The sequence below is a fragment of the Hemiscyllium ocellatum genome, chromosome 6 (genome assembly GCF_020745735.1).
Source record: "Hemiscyllium ocellatum isolate sHemOce1 chromosome 6, sHemOce1.pat.X.cur, whole genome shotgun sequence".
NCBI lineage: Eukaryota > Metazoa > Chordata > Chondrichthyes > Orectolobiformes > Hemiscylliidae > Hemiscyllium > Hemiscyllium ocellatum.
Window position 1 is genome coordinate 72,357,938 of NC_083406.1, and position 21,735 is coordinate 72,379,672.

A 21,735-nucleotide genomic window follows, 5' to 3' on the forward strand; every position below is an offset into this window, starting at 1 on the left:
GATGCGGCGAAGGTGAAGGAATTGGGAATATGGGATGGCGTTTTTACAGGGGGCAGGGTGGGAGGAGGTGTAATCTAGGTAGCTGTGGGAGTCAGTCGGTTTATAGTAAATGTTCATGTTGAGTCGGTCATCTGAGATAGAAATGGAGAGGTCTAGGAAGGGGAGGGAAGAGCCTGAGATGGTCCAGGTAAATTTGTGGTCGGGGTGGAAGGTGTTAGTAAAGTGGATGAACTGTTCAACTTCCTCATGGGAGCATGATGTAGCGGAGGAAAAGGTGGGGGTGGTGCCAGTGTAGCTGCGGAAGATGGACTGTTCCACATATCCAACGAAGAAGCAGGCATAGCTGGGGCCCACGCGGGTGCCCATGGCTACTCCTTTGGTTTGGAGGAAGTGGGAGGATTGGAAAGAGAAGTTGTTCAGAGTGAGGACCAGTTCAGTCAGTCGAAGGAGGGTGTCAGTGGAAGGGTACTGGTTGGTTCGGCGAGAAAGGAAGAAGTGGAGGGCTTTAAGGCCTTCGTGATAGGGGATAGAGGTATATAGGGACTGGATGTCCATGGTGAAGATAAGGAGTTGGGGGCCGGGAAGGGAAAATCATGGAGGAGGCGGAGGGCGTGGGTGGTGTCCCGACCGTAGGTGGGGAGTTCTTGGACTAAGGGGGAGAGGACCGTGTCAAGGTATGCAGAAATGAGTTCGGTTGGGGCAGGAGCAGGCTGAGACAATGTGTCGGCTGGAGCAGTCAGGTTTGGGGGTTTTGGGCAGGAGGTAGAAACGGGTGGTGCGGGGTTGGGACTATGAAGTTGGAGGCGGTGGATGGGAGATCCCCTGAGGTGATGAGGTTATGGATGGTCGGGGAGATGATGGTTTGGTGCACACAACTACCAAATCACAGAAACAATAAGTGCATATCTGTAATTCAATAGTAAACATGCATTTTGGTTCAGTTTTCCACATTTAATAACATTGTTTAAATTTATTAAAATCTTCAAACACAGTTACTTGCTATTTGAAGCGAATGATTTTGTTTTCTTTTTAAAATCTAATACAATTCACAAATTGTAAAAATTGTTCACTTTGGTAGAAACAATTTACATATTTTAGCAAGTGTCCTCAAGTCAGTAAAGAATTGTAAGTCACCACTGATATTACCTTTTAAAATGTCAAAGATATCACAGAAACTTCAATTGAAATCAGAGGTGTTAATGAAGATTTGATATGGAAGAAATACCGTAAATAAAGTGCAAATATTGATCTAATTTTTATATATTGGTAAGCAAGATGTTCAAAACACATTTTCAAAGAGTTCAAAAAGACATGACCAGGGCAAAATGAAACCTGAACATATCTTTCACTCAATATTTTTAAAACATCTTCTGCAAATAGTGATACAGATCAACCGAGAAAGGTTCCATGTGACCTGGATGAAAGCTTTCTTTAAAAACAAGATTTGTAAATTAAATGCTTTCTATAAAAGCATTATTAGTTGAAGATGGAATATTACTTAAACAAAATGCAGTGCTAAGAGCTAATTGAGTTACAGTATGTTAATGAATGAACAGTAACATTGATAAATATATGACTGTGGATTAAACAGATACATAACAGGATGAAAGTGGATATTTATTCTCATTTTCATAGATTTGAAAGTCAAACATTTTGCTTCATGAAAATTGCTTTTATGTTTCAAAATCGTTTAGATAAACCAGTATTCTTAAAGTAGCCAAAACATTCTTGCCAAATTCAATAGAATTACTGAAACTAAAATCTATCCAATCAGCTTCTTCGTCTAACCTCCCAATTCTTTCCCTTTAAAATTTTGTGGAAATTTCATGCATACGTCATGAATATACAGATTCACAAACTTGGCATATCAGAGATCAGACATTAATTTGCTCTCTTGGATCCTTTCTGTTCCCCTTCCCTCACCAGCATTCACTGACAGCCTGTAATCCATTATCACTGGTGGAAAAGTCATATCCATCTCTTAAATCTGAAGGAAAGTATAATGCTTATAAATTCATTACGTAAAACAGCTGGTTAGGTCCAAGTCATAGATACACATAGGACATCATCCATTAGCATGTAAACGAACTGTCAGATTTTGAAATATACACATACTGGCCCAAGTGAGAGACAAATCCATTGCTCATACCTAAAAGTTATTCAGAATTATCGGACCAAAGTCTATTACAGATGCTCAGATGATCCAAGACTCTGAGTTCTTCTCAGAGCAGCAGGAACAGACTATACATATACAATGGAAGGCAAATGTTCAAGAGATAAAGTATGATACTTGCACATTCACTGGACAACATTCCCAAATCGTCCAGTATAGAACAACTGTCTTTGTCAATATGCAGGGCCAGGTTTTTGGACAGTGTTTTCTGCATGTTGCAAACTACAGCTAATAGCATCATCCTTAGTAATGGGGAATTTTAGAAGTTCCGGTAATGCTTGGCTGCATTTACTTTGTAAATCACTGCTACCTACTGGAAAGTTCTAGATGATGCAAACTGGTTTCTTTTTCTTCTTCTTTCTTGATTAGCAGCATACTCCTCTTCCTTATAGTGATCTTCAACAAGGTAATCTTTCAAATGACGAACCCACCATGTCAAGGCCACTATTTCATGACTGATTTCTGCGACTGGCAAAGTTCTGATCAGTAGCAGGCAGACTCTGGTATTTTGTAGCACACTGGATATGAGCAAGACCACCATCTGGATATCGCACAAAGACTGGTTCTGTGAAAAAGCCCTGGCATATTTGGCAGACCTTTTTATCTGAAAGTGTAATAATGTTTCCTCTTGATTTTACCTGAATAGTGTGAAGTAGAAAGCAAAAACACGGGACTATTTTTGAGTTCACCTTGATTTAAGATCTTAAAAACTTTCATTAAGTAGGTATTTACCAACCTAATTATACCGAATATTGCAAGACCCCTTGCATAAATTGTAACTGACAGAAAAAAAACCAAAACTTTTTATATTGTACTGTACAAAACAAGTATAGGGGGACATGATCTTTGTCAATCATATCCTGGATTTTGAAACATGACTTTTTGGGTCCTGCCATTTGGAAGTTTCGACTTAACCCTGGATAAAAGCTGCTTGACTCACCACCTGGTTTATATATCTCCTATCTTGTGGCTGACAGAAAAAAGAATAAAAACATATTTTTGCAACATAAAAGGTGAAGCCAGAAGTAGTTCTTTAACAGACAGCATTTAATACTTTGCTCCCAGTGAAAATTTATCCTGGGAACATAGTGAGAGATTTCTTAATGCCTAATGTATACTCCACGCAGAGGTAAAGTCAAGACAAGACTGGTGCCCAGAGAGACAAGCAGAGTGTGCGGATATTTGATTAACAATCTAATGTTGCACTTATAGAGTGGATGTTGTTAATTCTTCAGCTTAATGAGACAAACTTATTTTGAACAGTTACAACATTGCATCCTCAATGACTAATCAGATTTCCCCCAGAACCCAAGATGGACAAGACATTGTGATGGGGCATAAAGAGTTGGTCACTGACTAAAAGTACACCTTTGGACAATTTATTTTGTCTAATCTCTTATCCATCTAAACTCTAATGATACAGATGATACAGGCCCAGCTGAAAAACCTTCAGAGGATAAAACTTCTGTGCCGTTATCAGTCAAGTGGATCTTCTCTGAACTGTTTCAAGTTTATTCTTTTTTTTTAAAAAAATAAAATTGTACACTTTTTATACCAGCCTTCTGAATGACTATGTAGCACCTACATACTAACCTTCAGCAATTCATACATTAAGAGACTCATCTCCTCTATGCCTTAAACTTGTGCAATCTCTATCCATTTAAACAATATGTTGCTTTTTTTTAATTCTTATTGCTAGTGGACAAGTTCACTTTCCCATGTAATTCTATCTGCCAAATATTTGCCCATACATTTAAAACATGTCTATATCTCTTATAGGGAGACTATGTCCTCTTCACAACTTACTTTCCTGTCTACCTTTGTATCATCAGCAAGTTTAGGAACTGGACATTTAATCCCTTCATTCAAGTCACTTGTATAGATTTGCAAATAATTGAAAGCAGAATTCTGATCCCAGTCATTTGCTACTTGTCATATCTGTTCCCCAAAATTGACCTATTAAGTCATAGGATTAGACATGAAACTATGGCAGTGGCCTGAATAAGAGAGATGCTGGAAAGTAATCCATGAGAGTAGAGTTTAATAAGGAAAGTTGTTGTGATCCATAGGCCAAGCTCCTGTCAATGCAATCATCAATTTTAAAAGATGAGGAATGACAAAAATTTTTCTTGCAAGTGGATGGTCACTGTTCAAATATGCGCAGAGGACTTGTAATTACTGATCTGCTGGCAGAATCCAGTTAGGCAGTGGTTGAAAGGGTCAGCAATATAGGAAGGAGTTTGGCAAGATTAAACTAAGCTCTTTGGGAACAACACACCTACAAAACATTGCCTTACAAATAGAATGTTACTGAAATTTTCAATTACATTAAATCCTAATCACTATGGAATAGCATAAGATAAAGAAGAATATTTATACATAACCAGCAGATATTAAAGTTTTTAGTTATTATCTTAATATAGAAGTGTAAATACAAATTTAGAATAGCTCTACTTGTAATTCTCAATTGTTTTTTAAACTTAATCTAACATAGGGCGTCACGGTGGCTCAGTGGTTAGCACTGCTGCCTCACAGCACCAAGGACCCAGGTTTGAGTCCCACCTCTGGCGACTGTCTGCGTGGTGTTTGCACATTCTCCTGTGTCTGCGTGGGTTTCCTCCGGGTGCTCGCATTTCTTCCCACAATCCAAAGATGTGCAGGTTAGGTGTATTGGTCATACTAAATTGCCCGTAGTGTTAGGTGCATTAGGGGTAAATATATGGTAAGGGAATTGGTCTGGGTGGGTTACTCTTTGAGGATCGGTGTGGACTTGTTGGGCTGAAGGGCCTGTTTCCATACTGTAGGAATTTAATCTAATTTAATAATGGAAAATGGAAAAAAAATGAAATTTAAGTGTATGGCTTCATTCTACAAAAAGCTACCCACCTTTGCATATTTATAATTTAAGTTTTCAGATCTTGCCAAGCCTGATGTAAGTTCTGCTGTGCACTTCGAATGAAAGCTCCCTCTTATTGCCCTGGTTAGGAATGGTGAAAGCAGTTGAATTGACCAATTATCAGGGACCTGCTGTAAAACTCGAACTGCATCAAATTCGACAGCGTAGTTATTTAGAAGGTCCACACCAGCCATTGCTAACGCATCACTGGTGACACCTGGCTGCAGATAAAGTGCTAACAACATGTGAAAGAGCCTCTGCCGACATGTAGAATCTTTTCCATCAGAATTCCACAAACAGTAGTCCTCAGCTGCTTGGAAATCCTTTAACTTGTGAACTAGTATTTCAAGAGCTTTCTCATGTTCTTCCAGTTTTCCATGTAATATTGCACATTCCATATAGAGATCAGTATCTTTAATTTTACCTGTGGGAGGCAAAGGGGATAATGAATATTAATCTCTTCATTAGAAGATAAATGCTAGTTTCTGCCTTTCTAGTGGCAGAGTGTAAAGCAATTTTTCAACCACTATGAATACATAGAGATGCCTACAAGCCAGATACACACACTTTGTAACAAAATACTTTACTGCTGGCAGTAGCCTCATAAAAATCCAATAGATGAGACCACAGTGTGCAGAGGTTTCTCTTATTCAAGACTTTTCTATTTTAAGTTTATTCTTTTCGTGGGATTTGGGTATTGCCCATCCCCAATGTTTTGCTAGACTATTTCAGGGGCAATCATGCCAGAACTTCCACAGCAGAACTTACAACAACTATGCTGCTGTGGGTCAGCAGTCACATGTGTCAAGACCAGATAAGGTTGGCAAATTTCCTTCTCTACAGAAGATTTGTGAACCAGATAGGTTTTTACAACAATTGAATGATTCTTTCATGGTCACCATTTCAAAGACTAGCTTTTACTTTCAGATTTATTACATTTTAAGTTCTATCACACCTGGTAGGATTTGATCCCACATTCCCAGAGAATTTAACTCACAAAAGAAACTTTATGTCAGTCTATACCAACCAATATACAGTTATTGCTGGCCTTTCAGCATAAGCATCAGTTAACTATCAACAGAACAGCTCACCACTGAAGAAGGGCTTATGCCCGAAACGTCGAATCTCCTGTTCCTTGGATGCTGCCTGACCTGCTATGCTTTTCTAGCAACACATTTTCAGCTCACCACTGAAGGCAAGCAAAGCCAAAACAGATTGCATCTTTGGTTTGAAAATCAAGGAAGGGCTTATGCCAACATACTGAGATAAAGCTAGACTTATAATGGAATATACAAGGATGGACAAAGCCATTTTTCTCCTTTTTACGTAATGAATACACAGGATATGAACACTATATTTATTTTCAAGTGAATAATGTAAGCTTAAATGTTATAGATTTTACTTTGCACTGCTTTCAGGTATTACATTTACGACAATATGATGGCAAGATTTACCTAGCAAAAGATGAACCCTATAGAGATTAGAGTGTTGAAGCAGGTTCTTGAGACTGCGACGAGCTGAAATTAGTTCTTCTGAAATGCTACCTGACTGGGGATGCAGTTCTAAGACTTTATCCAAGTACAGAACAGCCAAATGAGTGTGGTACTTTTCCTTCTGTAGATGCAAATAAATCAATGTTAGTTCAATCCAACGATTAAAAATTTAAAAAAACAGGAAATAAAGATTTAACAGAAACTGGATGAAGGGCTTGAGAGCTATCAATTAGCTAGATAGAACACAGTCTTTTCTGATCCTATACTTTCTTATATGCTTATCAAGCCAGCTTTAGACAACTTGAACTGCAGCCATGGCAACCAAGAATGGCTACTTTACAAAAAGACATCTCTGGAAATACAATATGAATGAAACAAAAATATATAAGTGATTGAATAGATAGTTTAATCAACTGGTTCTACAACAACTTCAAACAAAAAACAAAAAGGACACAAGAACTCCAATTCAAATTACTGAATGGAATAAGCAAGCTTTATTTTAACTGGCACCTCAAAAAACCAACAAAAGTTACATATCTCACATACTGGAGGTTTACGGTATTATCGCGATATCAGTAGTCAGTCGAGGGTGCAAGTAAGGTAAGTTGGTAAGTTTTACTTATGGCAAGGTTGTACTATTAAAGTGATTTCTACTATAGGAATAACAGCAATGTATGTATCCCCTGCATTAAGTTTCTATTACTTATAGTGTGTTTTTACTTAGATTACGTGGACTCCTTGACCAACCAGAATATTTGGTCAACAGGCACACACCTGGTACCATAGGTGTCGATTTGTTGTACTTCAAATTAATATTCTAAATGTTTTTACAGGGTGGAATAATGAAGGCGATCCATTTAATTGTTTTACTAGTTGGCTGCTGTAGGGAGATGCAGGGAGGTAAGAGTTTGAGACCATGACCTTTCACGATGCATGAGCCAAGCAGAGTCAAGTGGTCTTTCGCTTCTGAAAATTCATTTTTAGTTAGCTGCATTAAAAAGGTAATTTCAAATATTAAGTTTCTAAAGAAATGTACTCCACTAAAAGTTATTTCAGTGGTGATGGCTGTTCAATGTGGCATAGGCTAACTGTACTATTCAGCATTGTATTGAGTGTTCGCATGGTTTAAAGGCTCCAGTAGAAACACAGTTACAAGTGTTTTGTGAAATTTATGACCCACATTTATGCAATATTTTTCAATTTCCAAGCTGTAAGTTCAAATTACAAGGTTTGCTGAAAACTCACCTGAATATTTCTATCAAATACCAAGTGTTCCAAGTACATGACAACAGCATTCTTATACTTGTGAAGGTAGTTGACAATGTCATCTGGATTCATATTTGTCTGGTTTTCATCTAAGGGTCGCCTTGTGAAAATTTGTACACCAACCTACATCAGAACAGCAAAATGTTAGGTATATCACAGTAGGGATTTCCAATTTACTTCAGCCTGAACATTTTACAACTATGGGAGAAAGATAAACCACTCTGCCTGCCCATTACTTGTTCACAGAAACCATGTATTTTCTTAGCTAAACAGAGCATACCCATAATAACTCAACTTGACCACAACCAGCTCAGGAACTAAACAGCCAAACAAGACATTACCTAAACAGCTTCCAGACTGAAGGAATACACTCCTTAGACGATGTGATAACAGATTTTCTACCTCACAATAGCATCACTGCAAAAAGCAGCCCCAACGGCATCCCCAGTCTCCTCAGGTACTGAAGCTCCACAAAGCTTACCGAGACTGAGCTGCACCCAGATACATGACAAGAATGCACACCACCCTGCAGACCCATTGAAATGAGGATACTGGACATTAGCACCTGCTCTAGCAGAGGAACAGAACCTCCTGTTACAATTATTACCTGATTCTTACTACCAGATAACCGACTGTTTTCCATTGAATGTACTTTAATTCATATTGTTTTGTAATTAACATTACACTACTGTAACACTATAAAAACTGTCTGTATTTGCAGCTCAGAGAAGAGAATCCTTGACTTAATATGCAGAGTGTCTGTTCTGTACCAGTCCTGTCAATTTCTCTTCCCCAGAATATCATGAGAAATAAACCAGTATTCCTCAATTTTACAAGATTTGTGTCACCTCAACTTGTAATTGGACAATTCTTCAACAATAACTGATTTCTGCTGATTTATCACAAGACACAAGCTTGGGAATTTCTCAATTACATAAAATAAATACAAGCCTAAAATTACTTGACAGACGTGTTTGCAGGGAATAAGGAAGCCTTCTATCTCTCCTCATCAAACCCAATGTGTTTGGCTAAAGAAAATTTAGGAACAGTCTTCATTGATAGTCGCAGGTTCCATACCCCACTGTTTGTTTATCAAGCTCGGGTGTATATTATCTGCAATTTGTTCAGCTAAAGAAGTTTTTTTTTAAAAGGAAACATTTTCATAGATCCATTCAGCACCAATTCTGAAGCTGGTTGGTACTTCATGATAAATGCTTTAATTCATCAAAAGTGATTTTTATTTTTAAAAATGACATACCTGTATAGAACAGATTCATGAGATCAAAGCAATTTTTCAGTTTATAAACAATTTTTAAAAATCTTTTCAGTCTCTATACTCTGCAGCCAAACTAACCTCCACCATTTTGTTTAATAGACTACTTATCTCAAGAGGGTTGGAATATAAAAGCACCGTTGTGCTACTCAGATTTTATAAAACTCTGGTTAGGCCCCATTTGGAGTACTGTGTCCAGTTTTGGTCCCCACACCTCAGAAAGGACATACTGGCACTGGAACGCGTCCAGCGGAGATTCACATGGATGATCCCTGGAATGGTTGGTCTATCATATGAGGAACGGCTGAGGATCCTGGGATTCTATTCATTGGAGTTTAGAAGATTAAGGGGAGACTTAATAGAAACTTATAAGATAATACATGGCTTGGAAAGGGTGGACGCTAGGAAATTTTTTCCGTTAGGCGAGAAGACTAGGACCCGTGGACACAGCCTGAGAATTAGAGGGGGTCAATTCAGAACAGAAATGCGGAGACATTTCTTCAGCCAGAGAGTGGTGGGCCTGTGGAATTCATTGCTGCAGAGTGCAGTGGAGGCCGGGACACTAAATGTCTTCAAGGCAGAGATTGATAGATTTTTGATGTCTCGAGAAATTAAGGGCTACGGGGAGAATGCGGGTAAGTGGAGTTGAAATGCCCATCAGCCACGATTGAATGGCGGAGTGGACTCGATAGCCGAACGGTCTTACTTCCACTCCTATGTGTTATGGATGCTCATAATTACAATGAATAAGTATAACTGAATAGTCAAATAAAAGTAATTCTGAAATCAACAGCATTTTATCTGTAAAAATAATTTCCCAGGTTACTACCAAAATAAAGTTGTGCTCGTTAACGATTATGAGGTGCCTGCGCTTTATACATTCTACAAAGAAATTTCCAGATGAGGCCAAGTTGCCAAACAGTAATAATGAACATTTAAGACAACAACACATGTAGCACTGCATCCACGAGAAAAAAACAACAAACCTCTTCATTTTTCTGCAAGGCCCAGTCTGCATACTTCCATACCAGTTCATGGTTAGAGCAGAAGCTGAGAAAATCCACAATATACTCAAAAAGATCTGAACGGGTTGTATCCTGGAGCTGTCCTTCAACTATCTTCACCCATAACTATTCGAAACAAAAAGCAAAAACAACAATTTTTGTATAAGTGCCCCAAATGATCAGAAATATCTAATAAATATCAAGTGTAAAAGAGATTGAGAGAGTTTTGAAATAGAAATGTAGTTAAGGCAATGAAGTCTGCAATCTATATTCTAGCGAACATTGTGTTGTCCAAATAAAGCGAGGTATTAGGTTATAAACTGAAAAGTCTTTACAGTCAATACATAAATGTACTAAAGTGCCATGTCAGCACCACTCTTAAAAAGACCATTGGTGCTGAACAATATTGCAGCATCTATGAGAACAGAGTCTAACAGCATTGAAAACCATTAATGTCCTGTAGTTAACTAATGGTCAAATGGTTGAAGTTGTTAAAGTAAATGGGAGGAATAAAGTCCCTTAATCTTAAACACCTCAAATTTCTTTAACGTAACTTAAACAGAACAAACTAGGTGGTGACCTTGCCAAACTCCTGTGCTGTTCACAACTATGGCTCATGCTCTTCCACATTTGTCAATTCAGTTACAGATGTTTAACCTCTGCTTTTTGCCCTTCTTCACTCCTCCAATTAAGCTCAATACAGATTTCAGGAGTGGCATTTCAACGAGCATTCCCCCCGTCCCGCCAGTACCACACAACACTTGCTTGATTTCTTTTTACAAATTCTACAGCTGCAATTTCTAGTTTTGTCAAAGGACTTACACTTCAAATGCCAATGCAGCCATTCTTTATAAAGGATGATGGAGGTGTCGGTGTTGGACTGGGATGGACAAAGTCAGAAGTCACACAACACCAGAAATTACTTCACTTAACAAAGGAGCAGTGTTCCGAAAGTTTGTGATTTCAAGTAAACCTGTTGGACTATAACCCTGTGTTGTGTGGCTTAATTCATTACAAAGATAACTTCTTTGCCTAACAAATGTCTGACATTTTCTGATTTTGTTTGCGATTTGTAATGTCTCTGTTCAACATTCTTTGCTCAAACAAAATGTTTGATCATTAGCCCTAGGATTTTAATAAATATAATTTATGATTGAAAGCCAAAATTCAACCAATTGAAACAAGTTAACAAGGGGAAATGGATGCTGATTGGTTGACAATCTCCTGGCAATTCAAATAACATTCTGGATCAGTGGTGCTGGAAGAGCACAGCAGTTCAGGCAGCATCCAACGAGCAGCGAAATCGACGTTTCGGGCAAAAGCCCTTCATCAGGAATAAAGGCAGTGAGCCTGAAGCGTGGAGAGATAAGCTAGAGGAGGACAAGTCATGGGGACAGTGCTGAGCTGGAAGTTTGAAACTAGGATGAGGTGGGGGAAGGGGAAATGAGGAAGCTGTGGTAGTCCACATTGATGCCCTGGGGTTGAAGTGTTCCGAGGCGGAAGATGAGGCGTTCTTCCTCCAGGTGTCTGGTGGTGAGGGAGCGCCGCCGTGACTCCATGTCCCCATGACTTGTCCGACCTGCCTAGCTCCTTTTCCACCTATCCACTCCACCCTCTCCTCGCTGACCTATCACCTTCATCTCCTCCCCCACTCACCCATTGTACTCTATGCTACTCTCTCCCCACCCCCACCCTCCTCTAGCTTATCTCTCCACGCTTCAGGCTCACTGCCTTTATTCCTGATGAAGGGCTTTTGCCCGAAACGTCGATTTCGCTGCTCGTTGGATGCTGTCTGAACTGCTGTGCTCTTCCAGCACCACTGATCCAGAATCTGGTTTCCAGCATCTGTAGTCATTGTTTTTACCTAATTCAAATAACATGCAAGGCTTGAACATAGAATCCCGACAGTGTGGAAGCATGCCCTTTGGCCCAACAAGTCCACACCAACCCACCGAAGGTTAACCCACCCAGACCCATTGCCTTACCATGTTATCCTACATTTATATATTTCTTTTATTTGCAGAGAAGGCGGTCCCTGCATATGAATGTATTTAATTTCTACCAACTGTAAATATTAAGCCAGCAGGTTCATTCTTTTACTATGCATCAGTGGCACAGTGGTTAGCACTGCTGCCAGGGTCCCAGGTTCGATTCCAGCCTTGGGCAACTGTCTGTGTGGAGTTTGCACATTCTTCTCATGTCTGTGAGGGTTTCATCCGGATTCTCCAGTTTCCTCCCACAATCCAAAGATGTGCAGGTCAGGCCAATTGGCCACGTTAAATTGCCCATAGTGTTAGGTGCATTTGTCAGAGGGAAGTGGGACTTGGAGGGTTGGTGTGGACTAATTTGGGCTGAAGGGCCTGTTTCCACACAGTAGGAAATCTACTATAACCTAATCTAATCAGCCAAGCAAGTCATACTTTCCACTAACTGGCTGTAACCAATCAGCACTCTCCTCTCATGCATTACAAATTCTGGTGTTCTCCTTGAATTTGTATTTTTGCAAAATGTATTGATGAATCCAAGATGAAAAACTGATAAAGTGTGTGTTTTTGAGCAATACATTTTTTTTGAATTACCAAGGAGTTCCAGGAGCTAACAATTTACTATTGCTTACTCCATAGCAATGCCTCAATCGATTGACCAACCATTATAATCCTCAAATATACTGGAAGGATTCTGACTGCATCACTGTACAGAAGTGCTAGTGATATCAGGATTGGGTTTGTCTTAACTGTAATAAATTTATATGACTTTTAAATTACTTGCAACAGCACTACAGCCACTGCACAAATTCTAACAAAATTCTGCCACATGATAATAGAGGCATGACTATCTGCTTCCTGAAGAAGGGCTCATGCCCAAAACATCGATTCTCCTGCTCCTTGGATGCTGCCTGACCTGCTGCGCTTTTCCAGCAACACACTTTCAGCATGACTATCTGCTCAATGCTTATCACCTCCATCCATGGATGGCTTCATTGTGTCCTGCCCATCAAAGCATCTCATTAAACATCAATAATCACATTATTGTAATCACAACATCTCTCAATCCTCTTCCTCCAGTGGCTTGAAGGTTAAGACTTCAACCCTTCTGATTCAGCTTAGAGGCTCAATCCTCAATCTGAGCGAAATTACTTGATTCTAACTACATTGTAAGCAAAAAGGTACATTTATTCTAAACTTCCTTCAATTACAAAAAGGTGGTGTTTGGGAAGAGGGGTGGGGGGGGGGGGGGGGGGGAAGAGAGAAATAGAGTGAAAATTAACACAATAGGATTATGCACTGATGAAAAACAAAATCACTAATGCAGTTAATTCAAATTGTTCTCAGAAGTAAAATGACTCTATAATAAAGTTAGGATTTCATTTGATTGAGATTAAAATAAACTTCAATTCAAAATTGAAGACAACAAAAATCAGCAGCAACCATCTAGTTTAAAACCCATATATAGTCTGGTTAACTGTATTAACTTGGGCAATAATCGAGAACGTTAGCTATTCAATTGTTAACTGAGAGTGCTACAACAATGGCTAAAGAAGGGAAGAATTTATGAAATGCGTTCAAGTATAGCCTCAAGCCAACTGCTGGATCTGTGGCTGGGAAATGAAGTCAGCCAAATGGAGCAAGTATTTGTTGGGGAAGAAGACATGGCTAAATATGAGCATCATAAGGTTTAGACTAGTAATAGAGAACAGCGAGAAACCATCTAAAGTAGAACTTCTAAACTGAAAGACAGCCAACTTAATTAGGATAGGAGGGAAACATGCCAAGGTTAAGTGACAGAAAAAACATCAATGCAACAAAAGACTGATCTCTTAGAAGAAATATTCCAGGCAAAGGCTATAAACACTGCAGCAAGTGTGAAAGCCAAGGCTCTTTAAAATGAGAAAATAATAAAGCAAAAGGAAAAAAAATACAATGTATATCAGTCAGTCAAGAAACATATACAAGTACATTAGATCGTGAGGGATAGGAAGTCAAAAACCAAGGAAAGGCTATTAGAATTCTCATTGGATTGCTTTACAGCCAACTGGAGCCACCTATGGGTATTTCAAGTAAAGTCACTGTTGTAAGAAATGTAGAAAACACAGGCAAAGGGAGAATAGAGGGAAACTAACAAAAAGGGAACTCAAAGGTCTTCTGATGGCATGTAAACAGCAAGGGACAGATTAATAACATTATGGACAAACAGTGTGATAGATATTTAGAAGCACAAAGCAAAAACAGAATATCGAATATTTACTAATGAAAAATGCTGAAGCAATATTATAAGTAGGGAAAGGCATGATATGCTTAGAGGAGCTTAGCTGGTGCAGATGGCTTATATCCCATGTTACTCAGGCATTTGGCAGGGAGGGGAGATTGAGGAAGGGTTGATTATAATCATTCAAACTTACTTAAATAGTGACAAAGGATATTTTCTAATCCATTTGTTCAGAAATGTTGTTATCACACAAGTGAATCTGGCCCACCTGGCTCAGAGGTAAAGGTGGCAAAGGAAATGTTTTTCATCAACCTATTTAGGCACGTGTTATGGACCAGGCCAGACCCCCTTAAAACATTGAGATAGCCCAGACCCTAACTTTCTAGTCGTTTTACACAGGTATAAAGTAAATATTTCAGAAGTGATGCAGCTGGCCCAACCACTATTTTAAACAAAACAGAATTTATTTACAGGTGAACAAGACAGAATCGAATTTAGAATAACGTATCTGAAAACCTAATCGACACAAAACACAAGTTAAAGATGCGGTTCCAAATACCTGCTACATCCCATAAACACCCTCCGTGGCAAAAAGGTAAAAATCAAACAGGTTTTTACAAGAGAGATGTCAGAGGGAGAGGATCAGCATGGAACTGCTTCTTTGAGTCCCTAGCAGTTTCTGGGTTCCCAATTAAACCTTGACGAGCAGCTGCAAACAAAACAGCTTGCTAAACCCAAACCAAACCCTGAACTGGGAAAATTGGTCACTCCCCTTTTATCGTACAAGCGCCTTAAAGAAACACTTAAAAGCTTTCACAAGTAGATATTTCCAGACATACGGAACCTCTGCCTTTACATCCCTTTTGAAAAAAGAAACACAGACAGAATAACCTTGTTAAAGGTGCAGTATCGTCACACTTGTTACTGCAAAGTGATACTCAAACCCAGACCTCCTGATTTAGAAGTAGGGACACTACGATTGCACTACAGGAATCCTATATATTGACAGGATTGCAATGTGACAAATGAGAAATATCTGTTCAAGAAAAGCAATAAGTAATAATCTTAATCTAACAGTGGTAAGCAAGATTTCTAAAACAATTTTCAAATAGAGGATTAACAAGCACTAGGTGGAGACTGAATTCATTCAGGAAAGCTAGCCAGCATAGATTGCATTTACATAACTTTTTTGATCAAGTAACAGAAGGTGGATGAAGAGAATGTGGTGGATGATATTTTTATGGACTTTATGAAAATGACAAATTAATGCATAGAAGGCCAGATAACAAAGTTGAAACTCTTAACAGAACACAATGACAACTTGGATACAATTAATGGTGGGGCCTTAGGTAGTATTGTAGAACCAAGGCACCTAGGGGCATAGGTACATAACTCAGGTTTGCATCATGTACAGACAGTGCAGTTAAAAAAGCATCTAACATGTTTGCCTTCAATGCTCACTCCTTTGAGTATCAGAGTTGGGAATGGCTTGATGAAGGGCTTATGCCCAAAATGTCGATTCTCCTGCTCCTGAGATGCTACCTGACCTGCTGTGCTTTTACAACATCTAAAAGACATTTAGAAAAGCACATAAATAGGAAATGTTTAGAAGAATATGGGCCAGAAATGGGCAAATAGGACTAGCTTAGTTTGGGATTATGTTCAGCATGGACTGGTTGGATCAAAGAGTCTGTTTCCATGTTGTATGACTCAGGTTTGGCGGTGGCGACGGAGGTGGCGGGAGGAGGAGGAGGTCGTGACGGAGGAAGAGGTGGTGGCGGAGGAGGAGGATGATGAGATAAATGACACAAATTGACTGGCAGAATGGACAGACAGGTGAGATAGAATTTAGCATGGAGAATTGAGATCTATTCAGGTAAAACATATAGGAAGAAGCACAGTTCATAAAATTGTGTTGGGAGTGTGTCCTGGGATTCATGGGCAGAGATATTTGAAAATGCAAGGATAAATTAGGACAGTTGTTATCACAGCATATTGATGTTGGACTTACATATGTTCAAAGTGCAAAAATACATTATGTACAAAAGGTAGAGAATTCATTCTAAACTTCTATAAAACTCAAAAAATATAAAGTAATACATACAGTCTGGCCACCACATTTCAGGATGAGAAAGTCCCCCTTTCAGTGCATAGGAGATAAATCAGAATAGAATCAGGATTGAAGGATTTTAGCCACAAGATTAGGTAAAAGCAGCTGGGATTGCTTTGTTGCAGAAAAGGTGGTTAATACAAGAGATGTCCCATTAGCTGCTGGTCCAACGAAAGGACAGCACAAATTTATGGACTGAGCAAGAAGGTTGTGAAAGAACAACTTTTAATACATCAAATTGTAACTTTCTGGAATTGGTTGCCTATAACATTGATGCAAAGGGAAATAATTAACAGTTTCAAAGGAAACTGGATAGCTCAAGGGAAGTAAACTTGTAATGCTATAGGCAGTCTGAATGAATAGAACCAATTGAATTGCTTTTCTAAGAGCGGATGTGGACTTGACATACTGAGGGACCTTCTTCTGTTCCATTATAACTCTACAATTCTGTCAATAATTAGCTGGAGAAAAGCATAGAAGACTGAGGGGTGACCTTATAATCGTGAGAGACATAGATAAAGTAAATAGCCAACAGGTTTTCCCCATGGTAGGGGAGTCCAAAACTAGAGGGCATAGTTTTAAGGTGAGATTGGGCGAGGGGGTGGGAGAATGGATACTAAAAAGGTCCATAAGGGCAATTTTTCTCCCCCACACAGAAGGTGGTGAGTATCTGGAACAGGCTGCTAGAGGTAGTGCTGGAGGAGCATACAATTTTATCATTTAAGAAACGTGGACAGGTACATGGATGGGACAAATAAAGGGATAAGGACCTAATGCAGGCATGAGACTAGATAAATTGAGAAAAACGGGTGGCATGGACAATTTGGGCCGAAGGGCCAGTCTCCACGCTGTAAACCTCTATGATTCTAAGACTAAAGATTAACTTTAACTATTTGTAGTGGTTATGAACAAGGAGAAACACCTTGGACATTGCTATATACCAATTAGAATATCATCTCTTTTACTTTTATCATTAAGGATGATTAATCTCCAAAAATCAAATCAGAATGTAAAAGCATTGATATCTTTTCAATTATACAAGTAGTAACTAGAAATGTGCCCACTACTTATTATTAGCGGATGTTTTCGATGGAGAATATGCTGGACTCTGCTGCTTTTACAAAAGACAAATATTGCACTTAACAGGAAAGGCATTCTTCAATACTGCCTGCGGGATATAAAGGGTATGGATATCATTTAATTTGAAAAGCCTACACCCTATGATGGTGCTCTTTTTAAAGAGTAAATTTCATTTTCCAGCCCGAGTTTCAATGTTTACATTTTGTCCACATTGCATCAAAAGTAACATGACGAAGAATAATATGGCACACTGAAGTTTTAAAAATTAGCTGGACAGACAAGACGATAAATCCTGCAGAGTGAGAGGCATTAGGACTTTGCGTATTAAAAATACAAAGTAAGGTGGAAAACAAAACAACTAAACAATAGACAGCATTAGAATAGATTTGGTTAGTGTCTGTAGCGCAATTGGTTAGCGCGTTTGGCCTTTAACCGAAAGGTTGGTGGTTCAAGCCCACCCAGCGGTGTGTTTGTGGGCGGCACGGTGGCACAGTGGTTAGCACTGCTGCCTCACAGCGCCAGAGACCCAGGTTCCCGACTCAGGCGACTGACTGTGTGGAGTTTGCACATTCTCCCCGTGTCTGCGTGGGTTTCCTCCGGGTGCTCCGGTTTCCTCCCACAGTCACAAAGATGTGCGGGTCAGGTGAATTGGCCATGTTAAATTGCCCATAGTGTTAGGTAAAGGGGTAAATATAGGGGTATGGGTGGGTTGCGCTTTTGCGGGTCGGTGTGGACTTGTTGGGCTGAAGGGCCTGTTTCCACACTAAGTAATCTAATCTAGATTTCCAAATTTATTTGAAACCTATTAATTCATAAATTAATATTCATTAAAAACTATTTCAGATCAAATCTGAACTGTTAACTTATATACAGACAAGTCGACAGTTTGAAATCTGCTATGTTCTTAAGTTGAAAAAAGATAACGATCCATGCAGGCATGAACTGATCCATACTCAAAATGCAAATTTACCCATACTTTATTTCCTGTATGTCCACGGAGAATTTTTAATTGACTCTGCATACACAGTAACTGTTTCCACCATGGTCAGCAATGGTGGCTTTTTAATAAAATCATAATCCATGTCATCTTAACTTCTCCAAAGTTTGTAATATTTCTGAATGGCAATTTCCAGAGAGTGCTAACAAAGGTATGAACATAAAGCAGACATGTCATAGAAAAACAGAAACGTTATACATTTAAATCATAGAAAGCCCACTGAAAATGTCTGCATGTTTATTGGCATGTTTTTAATTAAATAATTACAGAAGTAGATATGGTGTTTTCAATCCTCACTTTATTAACTCTCTTCTTTAACTCCTGCCCATGTTTTAACTCATACAAAGTGCCATTCAGCTATCAATTTAATGCTTGTTGGCCTACATTAGTTCCAAGTTTGTTGCAATGACTGTGATAATGCTGCTCCTTTAACAATGCTATGTGGTCCTTGGTTTTCTTTTCCCTTAAACGCAGAGATGGGAGGTCTGTTTTTATGGGTTTTAGGGTCAACTTTATTATAGCTAACAGATATTGCCTCAGGTAAAAGGCTTTCACGTTTTATTTTTTAAAAAAAACTTGTATAACGAAAGGGAGTAACCAGTCCTTCCAGCTCAGCTTTTCTCTGGTTTGGTTTGGTTGGATTTTCGGAGTGTGGTTGTTCAGGACGAGCAGTCAGTTTGTTTGAGGGTCAAATGCTAGTCAAAGAAACAGCTACATGGAAGGTGTGCCATGCTGAATCTCTCTGCCATCTCTCTCTTTCTCTCTCTTTAACATCTCTCCTATAAGAGATTTGTGGGCGGCACGGTGGCACAGTGGTTAGCACTGCTGCCTCACAGCGCCTGAGACCCAGGTTCAATTCCCGACTCAGGTGACTGACTGTGTGGAGTTTGCACATTCCCCGGTGTCTGCGTGGGTTTCCTCCCACAGTCCAAAGATGTGCAGGTCAGGTGAATTGGCCATGCTAAATTGCCCGTAGTGTTAGGTAATGGGGTAAATGTAGGGTATGGGTGGGTTGCGCTTCGGCGGGTCGGTGTGGACTTGTTGGGCCAAAGGGCCTGTTTCCACACTGTAAGTAATCTAATCTAATCTAAGAAAGTTTGATTTTTTTGCCGGAGGTATTTGTGGGGATTGCTGCAAGTACTTGGAACAGCATCATTAAGTTGGGATAGTCTGTTCAGTTTTCCGATAAATTAAGTTTTTCTATATTCGGTTCTCTTTTGTTTGCATTTCATTCAGTAATCTTGCAAATAAATTCTGTTTTGTTTAAAACTAAGTGGTTGGACCAGCTGCATCACTCCTGGAATATCCACAGTACATCTGCTTAAAACAACTAGCAAAATTAGGGTCTGGGCTACATTCTTGAAAAGTTTTCAGGGGATTTAGCCAGGTCCATAACAGATGGAGGGTGGTGGAAGGGGCGGGGAGGGGGTGGGGGGTGGGGAGAAAGACTTTGCTGGATTAGTCCTATAGTTCCAATTTTGGATTAGGATTGCTGGACTTGAAGGCAGCAAGTGGTGGCATATTAATGTCTTTTGTTCCAGGTTTAGATTAGATTAGATTACTTACAGTGTTGGAACTGGCCCTTTGGCCCAACAAGTCCACACCGACCCACCGAAGTGTAACCACCCAGACCCATTCCCCTACATTTACCCTTTCACCTAACACTACAAGCAATTTAGCATGGCCAATTCACCTAACCTGCACATTTTTGGACTGTGGCAGGAAACCAGAGCACCTGGAGGAAACCCACGCAGACGCGGGGAGAATGTCTGTGTGGAGTTTGCACAGTCACCTGAGGCGAGAATTGAACCTGGATCTCTGGCGCTGTGAGGCAGCAGTGCTAACCACTGTGCCATGTTGAAATCATTTAGTTTTAAAAGTGCTTGGAAGAGCAATGACTCTTTCAGTTACTAAGAATTTGCTGGAAGTAGTGAATGTGGAGGTTTTGCAAAAGGTGATTAAGGCCAAGCTGCTGGAATTAGCAGACAATCTGGAGTTGGAGCTGCCTCCTTCCTTGACTGCCCAAGGAGGTAATTGAATTTTGCCAGACATGCCATACATGTCAAGTAATTGAAAAACCACAGGCAGTAATAAAACCCACACTTTAATACCTGTTCCTGCACTCAAGGAACCTTTTACAAGAGTCTTAATTGATTGCATAGGACTCCTACTTAAAACAAAAAGTGGGAATCAGTAATTGTTCTGATGAATGAATGTCTTCTTTAGATTTCCAGAGGTCATTTGATTATGCAGTATCATAGATAAAAAGGATTATAGAGGAATTACTCTTTTTTTTACTAGACACAGACGAACAACAGAGATACAAACAGATCAAGGATCAAACTTCACGTTGAAATTATTCAAGGAAGTTCTGGACAACTTAGGAATAAATCAACTCAAATCTACTGCATACTATCCAGAATCGCAGGGAGTACTAGAAATGTGGCATCAGACATTAAAGACCATGTTGAGGGCTTATGGTCAAGACTATCCAGTTGACTGGGATAAGTGAAGTCCTTTGTACTTTTTGCCATCAGAGATGTACCAGATGAATCAACCAAATTCAGTCCATTTGAATTAGATTTGGGGTATTAAGTGAGAGGATCGCTAAAATTGATTAAGGAGAATTTCTTAAGTCATAATTCAGAGACCACATATTTGGATTATGCGTCAAATTTTCAGGAATGATTAAACACAGGGAAGAGTTGGCTAGACAGCATTTCAAAGTATCACAGCATACAATGAAACAGGATTAGATTAGATTACTTACAGTGTGGAAGCAGGCCCTTCAGCCCAACAAGTGCACACCGACCCGCCGAAGCGCAACCCACCCATACCCCTACATTTACCCCTTACCTAACACTACGGGCAATTTAGCATGGCCAATTCACCTGACCCGCACATCTTTGGACTGTGGGAGGAAACTGGAGCACCCGGAGGAAACCCACGCAGACACGGGGAGAACGTGCAAACTCCACACAGTCAGTCGCCTGAGTCGGGAATTGAACCCGGGTCTCAGGCGCTGTGAGGCAGCAGTGCTAACCACTGTGCCAAGTGCCGCCCACAGGAAGCAGACACGAAATCAAAACACCTTATCTCTGATAGCAAAATTGCTAGTTTAAGTGTTATTTCCGGTGGTAGGTGAATCTTAAAAAGCAAGGTTTAGTGGACCTTATCAAGTCAAAAGGAAATTGAATAAGGTGAACTGTTTGTTAAGGACTCCAGACAGAAAACTCT

At 39.6% G+C, this 21,735-nt stretch overlaps 1 protein-coding gene across 1 annotated transcript in view; it reads right to left on the reverse strand.

The window, feature by feature from the left end:
* Positions 1 to 1,637: 1,637 nt before the first annotated feature.
* tgfbrap1 (transforming growth factor, beta receptor associated protein 1) overlaps positions 1,638 to 21,735 on the reverse strand; it is a 63,565-nt gene continuing 43,467 nt past the window's right edge. The window contains exons 8-12 of the mRNA XM_060826019.1: positions 10,088 to 10,231; positions 7,808 to 7,951; positions 6,524 to 6,683; positions 5,060 to 5,493; positions 1,638 to 2,811 (exon numbers count right to left, since the gene is read on the reverse strand). Of these exons, the coding sequence (XP_060682002.1) occupies positions 2,623 to 2,811; positions 5,060 to 5,493; positions 6,524 to 6,683; positions 7,808 to 7,951; positions 10,088 to 10,231 (1,071 nt within the window). The 3' untranslated portion in view covers positions 1,638 to 2,622. The remainder of the gene's footprint in view (positions 2,812 to 5,059; positions 5,494 to 6,523; positions 6,684 to 7,807; positions 7,952 to 10,087; positions 10,232 to 21,735) is intronic.